Source organism: Apis laboriosa, unplaced genomic scaffold, assembly GCF_014066325.1.
Source record: "Apis laboriosa isolate Shangri-la unplaced genomic scaffold, ASM1406632v1 scaffold158_cov153, whole genome shotgun sequence".
Taxonomy (NCBI): Eukaryota; Metazoa; Arthropoda; class Insecta; order Hymenoptera; family Apidae; genus Apis; species Apis laboriosa.
Genome location: NW_025222082.1, coordinates 165,971 through 187,458, shown reverse-complemented (window position 1 = coordinate 187,458; position 21,488 = coordinate 165,971). Strand labels below are relative to the sequence as shown.

General features: G+C 26.3%; 1 protein-coding gene across 7 annotated transcripts in view; it reads left to right on the top strand.

Annotated features, from left to right (window-relative positions):
• The window catches only part of LOC122710855 (protein lap4), a 47,489-nt gene that overhangs the window by 23,958 nt on the left and 2,043 nt on the right, over positions 1-21,488 (top strand). For 4 of the 7 annotated variants that reach the window (XR_006346003.1, XM_043929020.1, XM_043929018.1 and 1 more), the window contains 29 exons: positions 6,340-6,418; positions 6,542-6,631; positions 6,734-6,854; positions 6,924-7,216; positions 7,293-7,426; positions 7,506-7,617; positions 7,721-7,887; positions 8,040-8,200; positions 8,419-8,529; positions 8,609-8,824; positions 8,914-9,159; positions 9,295-9,379; positions 9,872-10,024; positions 10,216-10,391; positions 10,448-10,585; positions 10,681-10,836; positions 10,919-10,999; positions 11,080-11,880; positions 12,934-13,041; positions 13,115-13,294; positions 14,184-14,342; positions 14,416-14,796; positions 14,878-15,033; positions 18,414-18,851; positions 19,150-19,261; positions 19,342-19,398; positions 19,472-19,589; positions 21,019-21,124; positions 21,340-21,453. Coding sequence is in view for 6 of the 7 variants with exons in the window: in XM_043929020.1 (XP_043784955.1) it covers positions 6,340-6,418; positions 6,542-6,631; positions 6,734-6,854; positions 6,924-7,216; positions 7,293-7,426; positions 7,506-7,617; positions 7,721-7,887; positions 8,040-8,200; positions 8,419-8,529; positions 8,609-8,824; positions 8,914-9,159; positions 9,295-9,379; positions 9,872-10,024; positions 10,216-10,391; positions 10,448-10,585; positions 10,681-10,836; positions 10,919-10,999; positions 11,080-11,880; positions 12,934-13,041; positions 13,115-13,294; positions 14,184-14,342; positions 14,416-14,796; positions 14,878-15,033; positions 18,414-18,851; positions 19,150-19,261; positions 19,342-19,398; positions 19,472-19,589; positions 21,019-21,124; positions 21,340-21,453 (5,249 nt within the window). In the remaining variant the exon portion in view is untranslated. The remainder of the gene's footprint in view (positions 1-6,339; positions 6,419-6,541; positions 6,632-6,733; positions 6,855-6,923; positions 7,217-7,292; positions 7,427-7,505; positions 7,618-7,720; positions 7,888-8,039; positions 8,201-8,418; positions 8,530-8,608; positions 8,825-8,913; positions 9,160-9,294; positions 9,380-9,871; positions 10,025-10,215; positions 10,392-10,447; positions 10,586-10,680; positions 10,837-10,918; positions 11,000-11,079; positions 11,881-12,933; positions 13,042-13,114; positions 13,295-14,183; positions 14,343-14,415; positions 14,797-14,877; positions 15,034-18,413; positions 18,852-19,149; positions 19,262-19,341; positions 19,399-19,471; positions 19,590-21,018; positions 21,125-21,339; positions 21,454-21,488) is intronic. The other 3 variants (XM_043929019.1, XM_043929021.1, XM_043929023.1) reach the window with 3 other exon arrangements.

Sequence of the window (21,488 nt, the reverse complement as noted above, 5' to 3'; positions counted from 1 at the left end):
TTCTTTCACGGAAGCCTGCAAAAAGAGACACAACGTACACAAGCTTAGAACACCGACACGATATCGTGAAAACTTATTGCGTGATCATTGAAAAGATAAACCGCGACCGCAACAGGTTTCGGATTCAGAAAACTTGCCCCTTGATTAAGCCACCCACGCACGTGCGTGTGAACACGAATACTTGTGTACAGGTTGTCGTCGCATGGTCTAATTTCTACTTGCCATCCTTCGATCGATTTTCGTTTTCTTCTTTTTTAATTAATCCTCTGATTATGGAACTAACATCAATGGCTAACCTAAAAATGGAAAGAATTATTTAAGATGATTTCGTTCAACTTTTTAATCGTTATATTGTATATGATTTGTTACGTGAAACTTTCAACTAATTACTTTTATATGTTATATGTACGAATATAATTTGTTTTTAATAGTATATACTTCGTTTTATTGTAGCAGTTTCCTTTAATAATCTATATTAAAGAATATACCCAAGTATGAAAATATGATTAAATGGATTAAATGTATATGTACATGCGTAAGATATGATAGAATAATCCCTTTTATCTGTTATTTCTACGCATGTGCATGCACTCATGATCTATTTCTGGACATTATTCTCATAGATGTCTACACTTATAATATAAAGTATTGAAGAAAAATATTTAATTTATACATTGTATTATATAGGGACAGAAATAAAAAAAATTATTAAGAAAGATTTATTAAAAATAAGTAACTATTGAAAAAAATATTATATAATAAATTTTTGTATATTATTATATTAAAGATTTTACATTAAAAGTTTTTTTTTAAAAATTTTTTTTTAAAAAATTTTTTTTTTAAATTTTTTTTTAAAAAATTTTTTTTTAAATTTTTTTAAAATTTTTAAAAAATAAAGTAAAAAAAAGAATTCGAATTTATATTTAAAATTTTTAATTCGCGATAAAAGATAGATAATTTTTAATTCGTATAAAATATCGTTGATTTTATCATAATGAGCAATATCAATTATTCTTAATTACTGGCGATTAAACTTGCGTGTAAAATTGCATTAACGTTATTGCAAAATTACGTATATTTTTCTATTTTTTGTTGTTTTATTATTCGTTGTTGATTCTCATTTAAACGCAATTTTTATTTGTTTTCTTAGAAACAATCGCCATTGCAAACTCTCTCTGTATTATTCATTTCGTAACGAGAAAGTCGAGGCTCTGAACATTACATTCCTTTTATCTTTGGCGAATCATTTCGTCGAACACGATTTTAATTCTTCGATTTTCAGATAAAGCAGATGCTTTTTTTCTATCGAAAAATTGAATATCAAATCGTTATAAAAGCTTTTTTTATTATTTCAAGAAAAAGACCAAAATATAAATTTTAAAAACGTTTAAAACATTAAAAGATTATTTTAAAACTATAATTGAAAATTATCGTATTGTTGTTGAAATATTTTAAAAATATTAATTTTAGATTACCATTGAAATAATAATAAAAATTATTTAAAAAAAAAATGTTCAAAAATATCGTGAAATACAAAAATTCCTCGGAAAGAATTTTGATTAGATGAATATTAAAATTTCCGCTGAGTAATTATCTTTTTAGTAATATAGTGGAATCCTAGTATAAGATAAGAAAAATGTTTTTTAATAAATTATTGGAAAAAACACGATGTGTAACCGTATATTTTCCTCGTATTAATCTTTGTAGGCAGGATACGTTATATATTACAGCACGTTTCCAGATTCCGATAATGGATCTGGAATAGTTAGTACTGGTTGACAGTGAAAACTCGTTGCGTGCAAGAAATATAAGTTTATAGCAACAGGTTCGGGTTCAGGAAACCCACCCCATTAATGAAAGGCGTTGCACTCGCGTGTAGGTGCAACGCACGAAGAAGATACGACTGATTGGAATCCAACCAGTCGGAGAATTTTTTCCTTCCTTTCTTTCTTTCTTTTTTTTTTTTTTTTTTTCCCCTCCACAAGCATCGCATATGATTTTTCTTTCTACGAGACAACTTTATTTTTACGATAAAATGAAATATAAACGAGCGAGCAAAGGAAATACGTACAAACACAAGAGAAAATAATGTTTTTCATGATACACGATCGGTAATTGCAATAGGTAATTGATATTGCCTTTTAGAACGAAACGATAATATTTTTAAGCATTAAAGTGCTCCTTTCCATTCTTTACGAAACGTTCGTTTGTCGTTTAATTTCCATATTTGTAGATTTTTCAACGAAACAAGACTCGTAGACCGTGTTACGAAACCTATATATAATGAACTTATCAGATCAATTGATCGTGATTAGAATGTAATATTTTACGATAAAACTGTATTTTGGATTATTGTTGGGATTATCATTTTCTTTACGAGTTCAATCTTTCCCTTTTCTTTTTTTTTAATTTTTTTTTATTAATTTTTATTAATAAATTAACCGATAAAAATAAATTAAGATCTTTATCTTTTTTTAAGAAAAGATCCATGGCGATGAGTTTCATTCATTCCTCGGAAAAATTACACCGCTTATAAGATTTAATTAAAAAAAATAGGATATCTTTTATCATTCTCCTTTTACGGGAAAATGTCTTTAACCTTCGAAAGAGAAAAATGGGAGATGAATCACCTTTGGTAAAGGGAAAATTCTAGCTCACGAACTTTTCATCGAGTTCATCGCGCGTTCACGTGTTGCATATTATTACATAAGAATGTAGACCACGTATGCAGGCGTAACGCAAAGCAATCTGTTACCCTTGTTACCCTTTCTTTCTTTTTTTTTTATTCACAGCTTTCCTTTTTCCCCCTTCGAAACAATCTATAAAAGCTTTCGATCGTTCGCGATTAAACTCGATAAACGTATAAAGTGGAAACTTATCGAAGATAGAAAAAAGGAGAACAAAAAACAAGATAAACATTACGCGAAATTTAATATTAATAAATGCTGAATTCAAGATATGAGATTCATATTCGATCGATCGATAAAGTAGAAGGAGAATAAGATTTTTTTTCCTCTCGACGACCAGTCGATCAATTCCTTTACGTGTATCGGTGATATTACGTAAGGACAAAAAAAAAGTCTACATGCACTGTGTAATCTTTTACCCTTACCGCGATATTACCCCTGTCTCCTGTTGCATATCCACAGCGGTGAAACCACAGAAGTGAATATCTCTTGCGATTTATGCGGCATAAAATTACACGTCACGAAAGCTTCGGCTTTAAAGGCTATTTACCCGATTGCATTTTCTTTTTTCCTTTAGTGAGACTAAACTCGTAGACTCTTGACAAGCGTAAATATCGTTGTCGTGTCGCATGTTGGACACATAGTTTTTATTATACATGGGATTAAATTTTGATAACGAGGCGATGAAAACTAATTGATGATTCTAAAAATATGAAAAATGTATGGAATAAAATTTGTTTATATTGTAAAATAATCTATTTAAGAGAAACCAGTATTGGATAAATTATAATTAACTTTCACGAAGGATTTATTTTTGTATCATTCTTCTTCTTTGATTATATTATAATCTTTGCATCAAAAATTATAGTAAAAAGAGTATAAAAGAGAGAGAGAGAGAGAAATGATATTATGTTGATATGATGTTGAGCAGAAAAGTAAATTTGTATTCTCGCGTCTGCGAATAGTGAATTCTATTTATTCAAACTTAATGCGTGTTCACATGTCAGGTGGCGGCTAGTCCCCCCCCTACTCTAGTGTATTTTACACGGCCTCCGCCACCTCCTCTTCTTTCAAGGTAAATTGCAAAGGCCGAGGGTGGATGTTTCATGCTATTTATAATGTTTACAGTGGTCGACTCGTTCAGAAGAGAGAGAAGCTATTTTGTGTTATTTACCGGTTGCTTAATTACAGGTTACCGGCAATCGCCCATAGGCGTGGTAATCGACTGAATCGTGGTAACTACTAAAAATCGACCGATTCGATGGAAAAAGAACAGGGTGTAACCGGGATCATGATAGCGAATTATTGCAAGGGCGCGGTAGGAAACGATTTTGTAATAAACGCGCGTAATTTTTCCGCAAACATTTTGATTCTTTTACGAGAGGAAGCGTCATTGTCGATATCGGATCATTAATCGTGTTGCAGTGCATTTTATCGTCGTAATTTCGACGTTTAAAAAGAACATTCCTGAAAACAGAAATACAATTGCTCAATTCATTTAATTTTGCATAATATATATTTTTGTCATCAAGAATTTCTAATCCGACGACATATTTCAATCATCAATCTATCATGTGCATGTAAATGGATTTAAAAAACTGCCATAGCTCGTCATTGAACGTACGATATTGCGCGTGATAATTATTGTTAATCGTCGTCGGAAATCGAAATTTCTCACAAACTAGTATATGATGCATAAAAAACATTCACGCACAACATACATTCAATAATAATACTATTACATATATCGATAATCGTATCACTCGATCAGAAATATTTTAACCACAAAATCATAAGATAGCGTATCGTTTCTTCGTTGCATAGTGTGTAACCAGACAGAAAGTTATCGATCGATCACTATGTGGCGGGCCACCACATATTCGATACCGTTCAAATTCCAGCCAAGCATATTACGAGGTTGTGTCTTTTGTGCATCCATTCCTCGCTATAAAAGTCCTCAGACATATACCTTTGTTCACCGATCATTAACATCCTTTTGGGAACAAAGAGATCCGATGAACGAAGGGGTCTGTCTCTTCCGTCTGGCGGAATCACGGTTAGTTTGTAATTGTTCCACGTCGCTGTCGTTACGTTCACCCACGCGCACGTATATGCATTTGTGATACGGTGTGCGTATGCATCCGTCACGAAACACGTGCGTATTACTTTTTCGACTTTATCGACTGAAAAAGTTCTTTATACGGTTACATAATATTTGTTGATATTCAACGAGTTATAATACCTATAAAAAGAATAAAGTAAAATAAAAAAATTAACTCAGATATTGAATGTTTGATAGCATAAAACAGTTATGGTAACGATTTGAGATTGCGAACCACTGTGTTAAAAGTAACTAGCGGTTTTTCAAGGTTCGATTTGCTCGTAAAGCCTATCGGTTCGTTTGCTATGCGATACACGATTCTCTATTCCTCTTCCCCTTTTCCTCTGTGTTTCATCTTTTGACTCGAGAATGCATAATCGTGCTATGATTCATAATTCATTTAAAAACGTACATGCAATCATAATTTAATTTTATTGTATTAACAGTTATAATAGAAGGAATGAAATCAAGTTTATGTAAACTTTAAAAATCTATACTTTTTAAAAGAACTTGTTTGTTTCAATCTAAAATGTCTAGATATATCTAGATGTATAACCTTGTACTTAATGCCAATAACTTTTTTTGTATAATTATTTTGCGTATTATATATTTATACGTACAATATGTTATTTAAGAAAAAGTAATACATATTGAAATTAAAAAGAATTATTTTATTTATAATATTATAAATAATGAAGAATTTTTACATTCACTTTAATTCATGAAATTCTAAAGTATTATAGAGAACAACAGGAGGAATGCATGTGCAATATATTATTTCAGTTACAACGCAGCATCCTGCATTCTTATGCAATAGCTAGTTCATCAGTGAATCGTGTTTATTTTTCATAAAAGAATTTATTATTATTTATCGGTTTTCTATGAATTAATTAAATGATATCATTAAATAATATAATTATATAATACAATTGCAATGTTGATTAACTTTTTATTTATTAAATAATCTTAACGATTCAAAGTTTTTTACGAAAGGTTCAAGTATTAAAGAAGTATAACTTTTCAATATTATCAATACTATCTACATGCATTTTTTAAAAGTATTAAATAATTAGAATTTTATATTTCATAAAATTTAAATATATTAAATAATTAAAAATAATTTAAGAAAATTAAATTAACCATGTGTTCTCAAAATAATAAGAATTTTTTTTATTAAGAATTTCTAGCGATTAATTTATCTTTCAATTTTTTTCAATTCGTGTAATTGAAAAACAAGAACTGAAAAATTATATCATATACTTACAATTATAAGTAAATATAACTGATTGGGATGAATTAGTTAAATTTAGAGCAAACGAAAAACGATTAAGTCTATGAAGAACTAATTTCATTAATTTTTTGTTTATTTCTTTTTTATTTATTACCTTTTATATTTATTACTGGTTAAATCTTGATATTCTTTTTCATTTTTTTTCTAATAAAGGAAAATTTTATGAAAATATAGTTTAAATGTATATCAACAGATTTTTAGCTTTTAATTTAATTTCAAAATACAGTATAAGTATTATTTGCTGCTCTTTCTCATTCTAGATATACCAGACATTCCTGAGAACATCAAGAATTTACGGGCACTTCAGGTGGCGGATTTTAGTAGTAATCCTATTCCAAGGTCAATAAATTATTCTTTATTTTATTTTTCTTTATGAAAAATGTTTAAATTTTCTTTTAAAATATTATTTTTATTAGAAATATTAATTGAAGACTTAAAAAAAAGACAACTTATTCTTAATAGGCTTCCAGCAGGGTTTGTGCAATTAAGAAATTTAACTGTTTTGGGACTTAATGATATGTCTCTTACGAATCTACCGCCTGATTTCGGAAGGTAATGGTAACAACAACTTACTTTAATTGCTTTCAACTTAAAACTTAAAATCGTAAATTATATTATGCCTAGTACTGAAGTTTGTGCATCGATTGTTCTTAGCTTAGAGGCGTTACAATCATTGGAGTTAAGGGAAAATTTGCTCAAGTCCTTGCCAGAATCGTTATCCCAACTTTATAAATTGGAGCGGCTAGATCTTGGTGACAATGACATTGAAGTTTTAGTAAGATAGATATTAAATTAAATCATTTTGAAAAATTATGAGTATACTAACTTGATATTTTTATTTTAGCCAGCACATATAGGAGAATTACCAGCATTACAAGAATTATGGCTGGATCATAATCAGTTACAACATTTACCACCAGAAATAGGGGAATTGAAAACATTAGTGTGCCTGGATGTATCTGAAAATCGCTTGGAAGATCTTCCAGAAGAAATAGGAGGTTTAGAGTCTTTGACGGATCTTCATTTATCGCAAAATGTTATTGAAAAATTACCCGATGGACTTGGAGAATTAAAGAAACTTACTATTCTCAAGGTCGATCAAAATAGGCTTTCTACTCTAAATCCAAATATAGGCAGGTGAGATTAATTTTTTTCTCTATAAAAATTTAAATATTTTAGAAAGAAATAAAATTAATGTATTCACTCATTATAGGTGTGAAAATTTACAAGAATTAATTCTTACGGAAAATTTTCTCTTAGAACTGCCTGTATCTATAGGAAAACTTCTTAATCTAAATAATTTAAATGTAGATAGGAATAGTTTGCAATCACTTCCTACGGAAACGGGTAAGAAATATTTTATTTCAAATAATCAAATATCAAAAATAAATTTTTTTGAGTTAAAAACACTTATTTTTTTTTACAGGAAATTTAAAACAATTGGGTGTACTGTCCTTAAGAGATAATAAACTACAATATCTTCCAATCGAAGTTGGACAATGTACTGCTCTCCATGTATTGGATGTGTCTGGCAATAGGTATATAATTTTTTTATTTTAAATCTTAAATATCTTTTCAATATTTAAGATTAAGATAATTTTCAATATTTAAAAACATTTAATAAAGAAATTAATTTTTCAGATTACAATACTTGCCATATTCCTTAATCAATTTGAATTTGAAGGCAGTATGGTTAAGTAAAAATCAAGCACAACCAATGCTTACTTTTCAAACAGATGTTGATGAAGAAACTGGACAGGAAGTATTAACCTGTTTCCTTCTACCACAATTAGAAATTCATCCAGATGGTTAGTAAATTAATTTTATTAAATTTGATGTGTATATATATATATATATATATATATATATAATATATTATAAATATATAATATATATTTATAATATATATTTATAAATAAATATATATATTTATATTTATTTAATATAATGATATATTTAGATTCAGGAAGACTTGGTATGCTTGCTGGAATGAGAAATGCTGTTCAAGATGGTGAAATACGTGAACTTGGTAGTAGTGATGATGAAGGATGGCAAGAAAAAGAAGCATCAAGAACGCATTCTGTCAAGTTTACAGATGAACCTCCAGAAACTGATAAGGAGGTGAGCAAAATATATATAACAAAACCTCTTAAATTTTTTAGATTTACTATATCTAAATTCAGATTATTATCAGGATATTTAATGTGTTGGAAACGTTATTATTCTTATGACTCGTTATATTAAAATTATAATAAAAAGTGAATTAAGAGTGTATTTTTTTTCCTAACCATTTTTTTCTTGTAATTATATATAATAGAAGATAATTGCACTTATTTCAGACACCTTTTGTACGACAAAATACACCTCATCCCAAAGAATTGAAAGCAAAAGCTCATAAATTATTTAGTAAAGGAAAAAATGACAGTCGTTCAGCATCTACAGATGAGCAAGTAATTAATTTAATTTTTCAAAAATATTATATACTATAGATTTCTTTTAATTTAAGAAGAAATTAATAATATTTTTAAGGATGTTTCTCAAACATTTGGTTTGGACAAAACTGAAACTGATGTTTCAACAAAACCTAACGATTTGACAGTTGATTTGATAGGACAAGAATCATTAAAACATGAATCTGTAGAAAATGAACAAAAAGAAATTGTACCTGGAGTAGTAACTGATGATACAGATGTCCAACCTAGTAATGAAATAGTTTCTAATCAATATATAATAGAATCTAATACTGTATGTATTTATAATAGATTATTATATTTATTGATTAATTTATTTATTTATGTTTATCTTTGTTTTTTATTGTAAAAATTACTTTTTAGGACGTAAGAATTGAAAGTTCAATATCTGAATCAAAGGATAAAAATGATAAAGAGGATGATGAATCTGAAAATGAAGAAACACAAAGACATGTAGAATTTTCTATAGCTGAAGGTACAGATTATGATGGTAGTGGTGATTCAAATAGACCAAATAGACTTCATCGTAGAGATACTCCACATCATTTGAAAAATAAGCGAATTCATACAGCAGTGGATAAAGAAAAAGTAGCATCCATTATTGCACAAGTAATTATTATCTAAAAATATTTAAGAAATATATTAATATTTATGTATATGATATATTTATATATATATAAATATGTGTATTACCAATTATAATTAATTAAAGACAAATTTTATACAGTTTTCATTATGTGTTAGGCACTCATGAAAAAAAATGATGAAATTTCCACATCCACGTCAGCACCTGCAGAAACTACAGAAAATTTTGACACTCAAAGTCAAGGTAAGACATTTATATCAATATCACATCACCTCCTTTTATATCACTTTTAAATCTTTTCTTTAAATATAATATTTTTTTATAACATTTATTCATTGCATATAAAATAAAATATTTTAATAATTATTTTTCCGTTGTAAATTGTATGGTGAATCGTTTTAAACTTTTTGGTATCATTACTTCATAATCACTAACAGCAAACAATCCATGATAAGATATTCTTTTTCCATTAACTATCTTATCATTTATTCAGTTATCTATCTTGATATAACAAGACATGTACATGCGTAGAAAAAATTGTAAATATTAATCAATTAAAATTAATTAATATTGAATATTATATTAAAAATATAAAAAAATATTAAATATGTCCAAAAGATATAGATGTTTTGTAAAAAAAAAAAAAAAAGGGAATAAAAGTCGGTAAAATTCAAGTATCTAATTACGTATAATAACATACCAATCAAATTTTTAATTACATAGATGCGATTTCAGATGCTGAGCCGACAATAGAAGTACGAGAAGAACAATACGAAATTCACATCGAAAGAACGACAGGTGGTCTCGGCTTATCAATAGCTGGTGGTATTGGTTCAACTCCTTTTAAAGGCGATGATGAAGGCATTTTTATTTCCAGAGTTACTGAAGGTAAAATATTATAATTTTATAATTACAAATTTAAAAAATAGAAATTAAATAATTTAAATTAAAAAAATATATAAATATTTTATATAAATTATAAAAATTTTATAATTATTATATTTATTTATATTTTATTTCATTTATATTATATTTATTTTTATATTTATTTATATTATAATCATTTTGATTTTTTTTAGGTGGACCTGCAGATTTAGCAGGTTTAAAAGTGGAAGATAAAGTATTATCTGTTAATGGTGTATCAGTAGTAAATGTAGGTCATTATGATGCTGTAGAAGTTTTGAAAGCTTGTGGACGAGTTCTTGTATTAGTAGTTCAAAGAGAAGTTACAAGGATAGTGCCTCCATATGAACAGGTATTATTTTATAAAATTTAAGCAATTTCTTATATTTTTTATATTACTGTATTTAGCAGGTATCATCGAGAAAGAACTCAGTGTGCTCTAGTTTAAGTACTAGTAGAGCTCCAAGTGCAACATCTCATGTTTCATCTATAGGTTTTTCACATAATTTAGAAAATGGTGATGCTTTATCTCATGATGCTATTAAGGTATATATATATTTTTTATATTGAATAGTACTTATATATTGAATATATAAAATTAAAATATAAAATTTAAAAATAAATATTTTTATTTTTATAAGTGTAAGAAAATTCCTGAACCTATATCTTCAACAAAGGTAGGCAATGAACCAATGGTATCAGTTCTTGTTCACACAACATTAATACGGGACCAAAATGGGCTTGGATTTAGTATTGCTGGTGGAGAAGGTTCTCCACCATTCAAAGACAATAGTGATGTAAGATTTTCAATTTATAAAATTATTTTTTATATCATAATTATTTTGTCGTTAGTTAATTGTGCTTTTTCTAAATGTTTAGGCAATATATATTTCAAGAATAACAGATGGCGGCGTAGCACAAAAAGATGGTAAATTATTAGTTGGAGACAAAGTAATATCTGTAAGTATAATTTTAATATATTAGAGTTTGATATATATAATTATGATTTTTGTTTGGTATATTTTAAAATTACTTTATAGATTAATGGAGTTGAGATGAGAGGAGCTAAGCATGAGCAAGCAGTTGCTTTATTAACAGGTTTAGAAAGATTTGTTCGATTAGTAGTCGAACGCGAAATACCATTTTCGCAAGCAAATGCAGCCACGGTCGTAACACCTTCAGAAAAATCACCACGAGTAATCGGTGCACCTAAACCATATACAGGATTATATAATGCCAATAGTTACATAGCAAATAAACCGGGATATACCGGATACAGACGTTCTATAGATGCTGATAGAACATTATCTCCAAGCCCTACTTCGAAAACGCCTCCACCTATGAAAATTGAAACTACTGAGTTACCGAAAATGAATGGTGTTACAGAATCAGGAAATATTAAAAACGTTTCTTCGATATCACCAAGTCCAACAAATAGCCAACTACATCCACAACCTGCCCCTAGGCACAGCATTTCGCAACCAATAATTACACCTACAACTACTACGAGTTCAACGCCCACATCTTCTACAGAACCTAGGTCAACCTCACCCCAGGAAGATATACAGGTACCCAAGCCTATCACCAACGAAGAATTTCAGGCTATGATTCCTGCTCATTTCCTTCGCCCTCCTACTTCCTCACCATCGCCAGATTCCCATCAAGGCCCTATTGTGACAGTGACAATAAAACAGCCTGATAATCTACCTGGAGATGTTAATTTTCCTCCGGCTCCTACAACACTTGGTAAAGTTACTGAGACCATCACAAAGAGCACTCTCACCGAGACCGTCGTAACTAGGGTGACTGAAAATCAATTGGTACCACCAGTAATCATTGAGGTATGTGCTTGGTAGCTAGATGCAATAATTGATTATGTTGCACATACAGTTTAAAGAAAGTTATAAAGAAAGTTTAAAGAAAGTTATTAAATTAAATTCTTGTTGGAAAAATATTATTTATCTTTAATTAACAAAATACATCTTTAATTAACAAAAATTAATTAAAAAAGAAGCGAAAAGGAAGATTGAATAATATTTATTTTCTTATTTTTAAATATTAAAATTATATATTTTTATTTTTTCTTTGATATGGGAATAGTTTGTACTTTTTTAATATTTTAGATTAGTTAAAAAAAGAAAAGAAAAGTTAAGTATTTATTATTTGTAATATATTAACTTATTTCCATGCTTGAACGATAATCACAATGTTATTAAATATTATTTTATGTATTTTTTTAATTTTTTTATTTATTTTTTTAATTTTTTTATATATATGTTTTAATACTATAACTTTTTATTCAGTACAATCAATTAATCTTCAAAATAATTATAATTTAGAAAATAATTGATAAATTTAAAAAATAATTTAAAAAATAATTGATTGAATAGTTTTCTCCCTGTGCATGTTTAATTAAGAAAATAATATTTGTATAAATGTTAACATTTATTATATTATATATTTTAAAAAAATTTTAAACATTATAAATATTTATGTTTATATTTTTTATTTTAATGATAATAATTATATTCTTATTTATCGCATGTCTATATATTTGAAATTGATTATCATTGATTAATTCAATAATTATTTTTGTATGTGCATTATCAAACTATTTGAAAAATACTTGCTAGCAATTGTTTGTATGGAATGTTATATTACTTTATACCTTGGGTGCTTATTCTCTGGCATGGAAATAGGTAAGTAGTATAAAATTATGTTTTTATTAAAAGCTTAATCATGTGCATCCTTCATTTTTTCGAAATTCATTTTTTCACGAAATTCCTTTTTGTTTTCAAAATATCCACAATATCATTTTTTAAAGTAATTTTAAAAATAATGTAATTTAAACAATGATTTTATGTATTTTTAATAATTAAAACATTGATTTTTAGGACGTGATTCTTGTAAAAGAAGGATCTCTAGGATTTAGTATTATTGGTGGTACAGATCATTCATGCACTCCATTTGGTGCAAAGGAGCCTGGAATTTTTATATCTCATGTAAGTTTTTTAATATTTTTTTTTTAATATTGAAAATTTGTATAATATACAAATTTTGTTATGTATATATTAGGTCGTGCCTGGTGGTATAGCTGCAAAATCTGGTAAATTAAGAATGGGTGATAGAATACTAAAGGTAAATGGTACTGATGTAACAAAAGCTACTCATCAAGAGGCTGTGATGGAACTTTTGCGACCAGGAGATCAAATAGTGCTTACAGTTCAACACGATCCACTACCCGAAAATTATCAGGTAAATTGTTTATAATTTAATTATTGTTTGCGCTTGCTAGTTATTGCACAAATATTTAGCAAAAAGATTATTGCTTTTTAATTACAAAATAGCTTTCAAAGTAAAATGCTTATAAAAATCTAATTTCACAAATTTAATTGAATGTTTATTATCATGCTTAATTCTCGATCTCGTAATGTTTTAAAATATAAATTTAAGATCAAAAATCAAAACTTTATATAAATTATATAATATTCTAATGCATTAAATAATCAAGATGAATAAACATATATTTAGTTATATGTATATAAAATATTGTCTATAATTGCACAAACGATAGAATAGAATTAATTCGTTTATTAGTATTAAATGCACTATATTTATCAATGAAATGCTTCTCATCTGCAAAACATGGCATTTAGTGCTTCAATTATAATCATTTCGTTTTGCCATTTTTTAATGCTGTTATTTATAATTTGTCCTACAAGCTGGTCGAAATAGAGTACATCCCTGTGACAGTAAGTACTCAATTTATTTGACCTGTTTTTATTTTGTAATACCATGCTTATCCTTTTGTTAAGGCTGTAAGCTCAGCACTGAATCACGAGCATTTGCTTTTTTGCTTAGGCTGAGATTATTTAAATATAGAATTTAAAATTCATTCTTGTTTGCTTTATATGCTTTATGCTAAATTACAAAATCTTAATGATATAACTATTAAATATTTTTATAAATTATTTATATAATTTATATTATTTATTATATATTTATATAAATTATTGTAAAAAAATTCATATTTTTTAATACTAATTCAATATTAATAATTAAAAAATATAAAAATTTTTTGTACAACAAAATAATTATAAAAAGTTATATTATTATATTATTAAAAAATAATTTTATATTTTAGGAATTAGTTATTACAAAAGAACCAGGTGAAAAACTGGGCATGCACATTAAAGGTGGACTTCGAGGACAAAAAGGTAATCCACTTGATCATACAGATGAAGGAGTTTTTATATCCAAAATCAACTCAGGTGGTGCGGCTAAAAGAGATGGAAGACTGAAAGTAATTATTTTTAATGCTTACTATAAAGAAACAATTATACTTTTCAATCATTTTATTATCTTTTTAATTTTAGGTTGGAATGAGACTATTAGAAGTTAATGGTACATCATTATTAGGCGCAACTCATCAAGAAGCAGTAAATATATTGCGGTGTTCAGGAAATACAATTACATTGGTGGTTTGTAAAGGATATGATAAGAGTGAAATTGAACCAGTATTACCAATATCAGATGGAAGAGATTCTAAGGAATCTAGAACATCCAAAGAATTAAAAGATGCTACAACAGAAGGTACTAAATCGTTATCACAAAGTATATCCAGTCTGGATCGCGATGATGAAGAAGCAGCAACTCTTAGACAAGAACAAGAAATGAAAGCTGAACTTGTAGCATGGGAACAAGAAGAAAGAGAACGTGCTTTGCTTGAGCAAAGAGAAAAATCTACTCCTGAAAAAGTAAGATTATTAAAAAAATAGAATATCAAACAATATCTAATTGTTATTTATCAATATTTTAAATATTTTTAAATCAAACAGGTATTAGATGTAGTAAGAGCAGCTGAATCATTAGTAAGCAAATCAAATAGTCCGGTTGATATGGTCGTACCGCCAAAGTCACCAGGTGGTACGAAAGATCTCAAAACAACCACTATTGTGATGAGCAAACATACTCTAGCACCTCAAAATACAAATGTAAGTACTTCCTATAATATTATAAATATATAATCGGAATATATTATTATATTTGCATGTCTAAACTAATTTACAAACAATAATTTATTTTTATCAGTTATAATAAAATAGTAATAATGTTTTGTAAAATAGTAGTAATGTTTCTTTAACAATAACTATAGCTATTGTATTTGATTTTAATTTTTTTTATTTCATTTTCAATCATTTTGAATGTATAATATGTTTTTGTAAATAATGAATTTCGCATAGATGGATGCTTAACTTTATATAATCTTTTTTTTCTTATTCGTCTATGTTTTTTTATAAATAAATTATTTAGAACTTGTTTTTAATTTTAAGTTTCATTTCACAAATAATGCATGATTTTAACATATTGAAAATCGTATTTTTTTTGGTTTCTTTTTCTTATCTTTTTGCTTATATATGTGTGTGTGTGTGTGTGTGTGTGTGTATATGTAAGTACATATGTTCATGAAACTTATACATATGAATTTTTGAACAAAAATATTTCATATTCTATTAATGGCACTGGAACAAAAGGAGGGACACGTTTAAAAATATCAAATTATAAATAATATAAATATAGAACGCAGTTAAAAAAAAAAAGGATTAATTTATTGTTTATTTTCAAAACAGAAAAATTATTATGGTACAATGTGGTATTAATTATATATAAAAAAAACGTTGCTCTTCCCATTGTATACATTCATATATAAGCATGGACGTTAGTTTTTATATAAATATATTTTATTTCTATTTATTCAAGATTATTAAAGAATTTATAATATTTAAATGTTTATGCACAATATTGTGAAAAATATAAAAAATCATAATGATAAATTACTAATTCTTAACTATTTATAAGATAATATTAATTTTTTAATTCTTTTATCTTTTGAAATAATTATCATTTTACATAAAATTTTCCAATTTAATACCTTATTAAAGTAATTTTACTATTTATCATTATCCATTTATCATAAGTCTTATTATTTATTTTTAATATGTGACGCATGAAATGTACATTTGTCAGTGTTATTAGCGTCGCATGCTCTCCTGAGCGGCAAAACAAGAGATGTTTCACATGTTTGCAGACAGTGGAAGGTGATAACGCTACTTTGGCTGCCCTCTAACAGGAGTGAGTCGTTCGACCCTCATTTTCCCTGTGTCTACGTCCATACCTCTGAATCCGCGGGACTGTGCCATAATAAAATTATTCTAAGGAATTCATGTCGTTAACTCGTATAATCATGGTGTTTATTGCGTTTCACTATTGTACAATTTAACTATTGTTACTCCATTTGTTACTGATACTGCCATTATAACATTAAGTATAATTATTGCGAATATCCTGACTGGCTAGGTTGATTCTCTGTGATTGGTTTTTTGTTTTGGTTCAAAAATGAGGTGAAAATTTTAATCATCACGAAAATGTGATATTCTTAACTACAGACTCTTATGTACATATTCATCACTTCTTCGTTCATGAATATCGGTTAAAAGATAAGCATGAAGAGATACTTCTGTGATAGATAGACAGATGTCATAGATGACAAGAACTTCCCACTATTTAATGAATATTTTTTAGCGATATTTGTACATTGATTCTTAAACTTATTTCACAATTTATATTTTGAAAAATTGAAAACATACATTATATAACTATTACAATTGATTAAGCTTAAAGAAATTAGAGAAACTTTGAATGCTGGGTTAAGAAGTACTGAAAATAAAAGAAGATATAATAACAATAAACAATTCTTATTCTAATATGAATAGCAAGTAACAAATATATTATGTTTATAAATTTTTATAATAATATACTTGAAACTTCAATCTTATATAAAACATAGACATTATTATCTTCTTTTTGTGATACACAATTTGATAATTGAAAAAAAGAAAGTATAAGTTATTATCTATTAATAACTTTCAAATATATTTTAATAATTATTAATTTTATTCCTTTATTTATTTATTTATGTAATAATAAAAAAATATTAAAAATTTATTTTATTAATATTTTTAACAAATATTTTGATGGAAAATGTGACAGAAATTTTTTTTTATATTAATGATTTTAATTTAATTTATTTTATTAATTTTAAAAATATTATTAAATAATTTATATAAAAAGGAAGATTTTAATATTTTTAAAAATAAATTATTATAATGAATAGAGGACAATTTAGATCTTATAATTCATAATTATGTTTCATTTATTTAAAGGAAATTATATCATTAAAGGGATAAGATATCAATGTGTATCACTAAATAGAGAAATATACTCTAAAAATATCATTTTATTTATTTACATTATTATATAATGTACAGATAAAATAAAAGAAAAAAAAAAGAAAAATGAAATGTCTATTGAGACATAAAATATTATTTGATAAGATATTTGTGCATTTAGCATTTTTTATATGTTTTAAATGCTAACACTTTTAAATGTTTACTTCTACAGTAAACTCATATCATTATTAAAATATAAATCAATGTACTGTATTCTACGAATGTTCTATGAATGTTATATGTTGATATAAATCTAATGGACCAGATGTTTATATATTATTACAAAATATAAAGATAAAATAATATTTATCTAATTATAAAAAAAATTATGTTAATGTTAAAGTTCCAGTTGACCGACATAAAAAAGAAATAAATACAATGCTTTATTCAAATGTATCAATGCGACAGGTTCTTCTGAAAATAATTATATTTATCTCGTTAGTAGTACAAACTACGAAAAAATATATTTCTCACGTTCATATTTAGTAATGCAAAGATTATAGTTCCTGTTATTGAATTATAATTTGAGATAAAAGTTACCTAACTATATTATTTCAGAATATCTTGTGATGCATTGATATATATGAAAATATGGTGAAGAAGGTACAAATGTGAAGTAACTTTATAAAATTGACTTTAATATATTTAAAATCATTGGAAGGGTATATATATAAAATTATGCGCGAAGCTGCATTAATTGTTGCAATAATAGTACAATTGATATAATATTGAATGTATAGGTGGTAAAAGAAGAAGAATATTGAATGAATAAGTTCAAAACTGATTCCTTTTTAATTCTAATATAGATTTTGTATGAGATGTAGTATTGAAAATAAATCTGTTTTTGAAATATAATTACAAGTTTTATAAAAAATAAATTTAAAATAAAAGAAGGAGAATGTTTTTCGTTTGATATTATAGAAATTATAAATTTTTATTACTTGAATAATTTTTAAAAAATTAGCTTGTTAATTGTAGTTAGTTAGATTTATATAATATCTATTGATATTTTTACTTCAATTTATGTTTCAATAGAAAATTGCATTAATTTTACTAATATATAATTCTTCATGTTATTTACTCAGTCACTGAGGAAAGAGAGAACTGGAACATCAGTGGACAATCCATCGCCCAAGTCTCCGGTCTCTACTTTAACTCCATCGATGAATTTCGATCACACTACTGCTGTCCAAAGCTTGCCCTCTCCAAAGAAAAAAAGTTCCATACCAAAACGTAGTATTACATTTGCTGATCTTCCTCCCATTTCTAAAGAACAACCAATTAATTATTCCATTTCGGCGAAAGAAGATCCATCACCTTTGCATGATAGTAAATTTACTTTCGATCCTCAAACTATTTCTTATAAGAAAATCTATCAAAATCCTACCCAAGCTACTCATTCTCGTTTCAAACTTCCTCCTACACCTTTAACTGCTCCTAAATCTATAGAAGATTATGGTACTTCAGTTTCTTTTGGTAAACGACAGAACGCACGCTCTGTTGATGGGAATAGTCAGGTTGAGGTGGGTTTTGAAAAGCATGTTTAAATAGCACTAATGCACTATTTTCCCTTCTTATTCTTTATTAAGAATGTTGGTGCGTTTAATTCACAAAATTTCATAATTATAATAATATATAGTAACATACATATACAGTAATAAAAATTATTTTGTATTATTTAAATATAAATTAATGTGCATTCTATGAATTCAAAAATATATATAATATAAATTAAATTATTAAAAAATATATATTATAACTTATATTTTTATATATATAAATTATTTTTATAAAAGATTAATATAATGTTTTACAATATAGCTTTCTCCAACAACATCACCAACACCACCTCTAGTAAAGATGTCAGTTAGTGATAAAAAAAAATTATTTGAAAGTGCCATGGAGGAACATTTAAAACCTTCCCCTAAACCAGGTAAATAGTATTTAAAATATTTATATAAACAATAATATTTTAAATGATGAAATATATTACTTTTTTATACATTTTTCTAGAAAAAGTATTCAGTTTTCTAAGTCAGGATGAAGTTGAGAAAATGAAACAGGAAGAAGGTATAGTACTTGTCAATTATGTTTATTAAATTTTTAATTTGTTTAATTATTAATTATCATTATATGTATTCAGAAAAGAAGATTGCTACTCTAACGCGAGATGAATTAAAATCGTGGGCACAACTTGATGAAAATGAAGGTTTGGAAGATTTAGAAGAAACATTAGAAGATCAGGATAATCGGCGACCTAAGTAAGCTACTCGTACTCATTCTATGCATTTGAACGTGTGATTATTCAAACTTTTTTATTTTATTATTTTTTCCTTTGTTTTCACTTTTTCATGTTTGTATATTGCAATGAAGAAAAATGAAAAAGAATTACTCTTTATTAAAAAATTGCATACACAATGCATTAATGAGAATATAATAGTTGTAATATATTATTCTTTTAATTTTTTTGATTTTATATTAATAATATATAATTTTATTTCAATAAACGTAATTTTTTAAACACTGCCCACAAAAAACATTGTAGTAATATATTAAATCTTAATAGATTATCTATTGCAAAAGGAATGAGTATTATGGTATTTCTCACTGTAGTACATACATGTTTTGTATATAAAAATATATAATCATTTTTTAGTTGTAAACAATAAACATGTTTGTCTACTATACGCGTATTATATAAGATAATTGTTTTTCAAATGAAAAATAATTGTTGTTTACATAATTAACAAATTTTTTACAAGTATTAATTGATAACTTAAAAAAATAACACAAAATATTTTTTATGTGTTATATTTTTATAGTAGTTAAAAATAATGTTACGATGAAAAAATTTTCGATGTTTCGGAAATTTTATATAAAATGAATGGATATTGTGAATATTATTATTTTTACATTTGCGATAAATTTTACATGTATATATAATTTATATTAAATGCTTTTTATCGTAGTTTTATTATATTATTATAAAGTGTGCATGCTTACTATTATTACCGTATAAATAATTTTATTAGCGATTGCTTTTTTTTATAAAATAACGTAAATTTGTATATAGGCTTACGAATCCACATTCACATTGTACTTTGCAATTGAGGTTGTGGTTGTGCTTGCACAGGCATTTATTGCACAATAAAATTACATGTTCTATTCTTTGATAAGACAAAATCATAAATTTATAAAGATTATGTACATCGGAAAAAAAATATATATATAATATTATATGTATATATACATATATATTATATATATATATATATATATATATATATATATAGCTTTTACAAACAAAAACTTCATGCTTTAATATATTTTCTTTACATGCATTGCAAACATACTTTAAAGATTCTAAAGAATAATTATTATATATTTATTTAATGCTAACATTTTCGTTTTTACTTATATTCTTCTGAAATTATTATTATCATTCAAATGATAATATAAAAATAATTATTTTTGGAATCTCTTAGCACCGATATTCTAATTATAAGTTTACAGTTGTTGTGTGGTGTAGTCATTTTTTTTGTATTGTTATCGTTTGTATATAAGTCATATAATATTTTTTTTGTCTTTGTACTGAACGTTGCTTTTGTATATTTCTTCTTTCAATGAATAAATATTAAAATTGTAGCACATGTATATGATTTGTCAGTGTGCATGCTCGTTACCTTGCAGTAGCCGACTGAGTTCGCGAACTTCGATCCCTCTTCTGCAAAATCTTCCAAGCAGTGTAAGGACAGCAAAAGCAGAACGCCGCTTGAAAGAAAGACTAATACAGGAGGTATTATTTTTATTAAATATTCTTAATCATTCAAATGTTTCAATATATTATATATATTTTATATTGTTCTAGATGAAATAATTTTTTTGAAATTTTAATAATCTCTTTAAATGATATCATGATTTAAAATGGTTCATCAGAATATGAATATAATATTTATATTTTTTAATAATATAATTTTTAATAATATATTTATATAATTTTTTATTGCGTAGGGTATAATTTCGGATGAAGATGAAGAAAGTCATTTAAGTCCTGCCGAACAGAGAGCATTAAGAGCAGAAAAACGTGCGGCATGGAGACAAGCACGTTTGAAATCTCTGGAACAAGTAATTTTAATGCTTTTTTTTACACTTAAAAATTC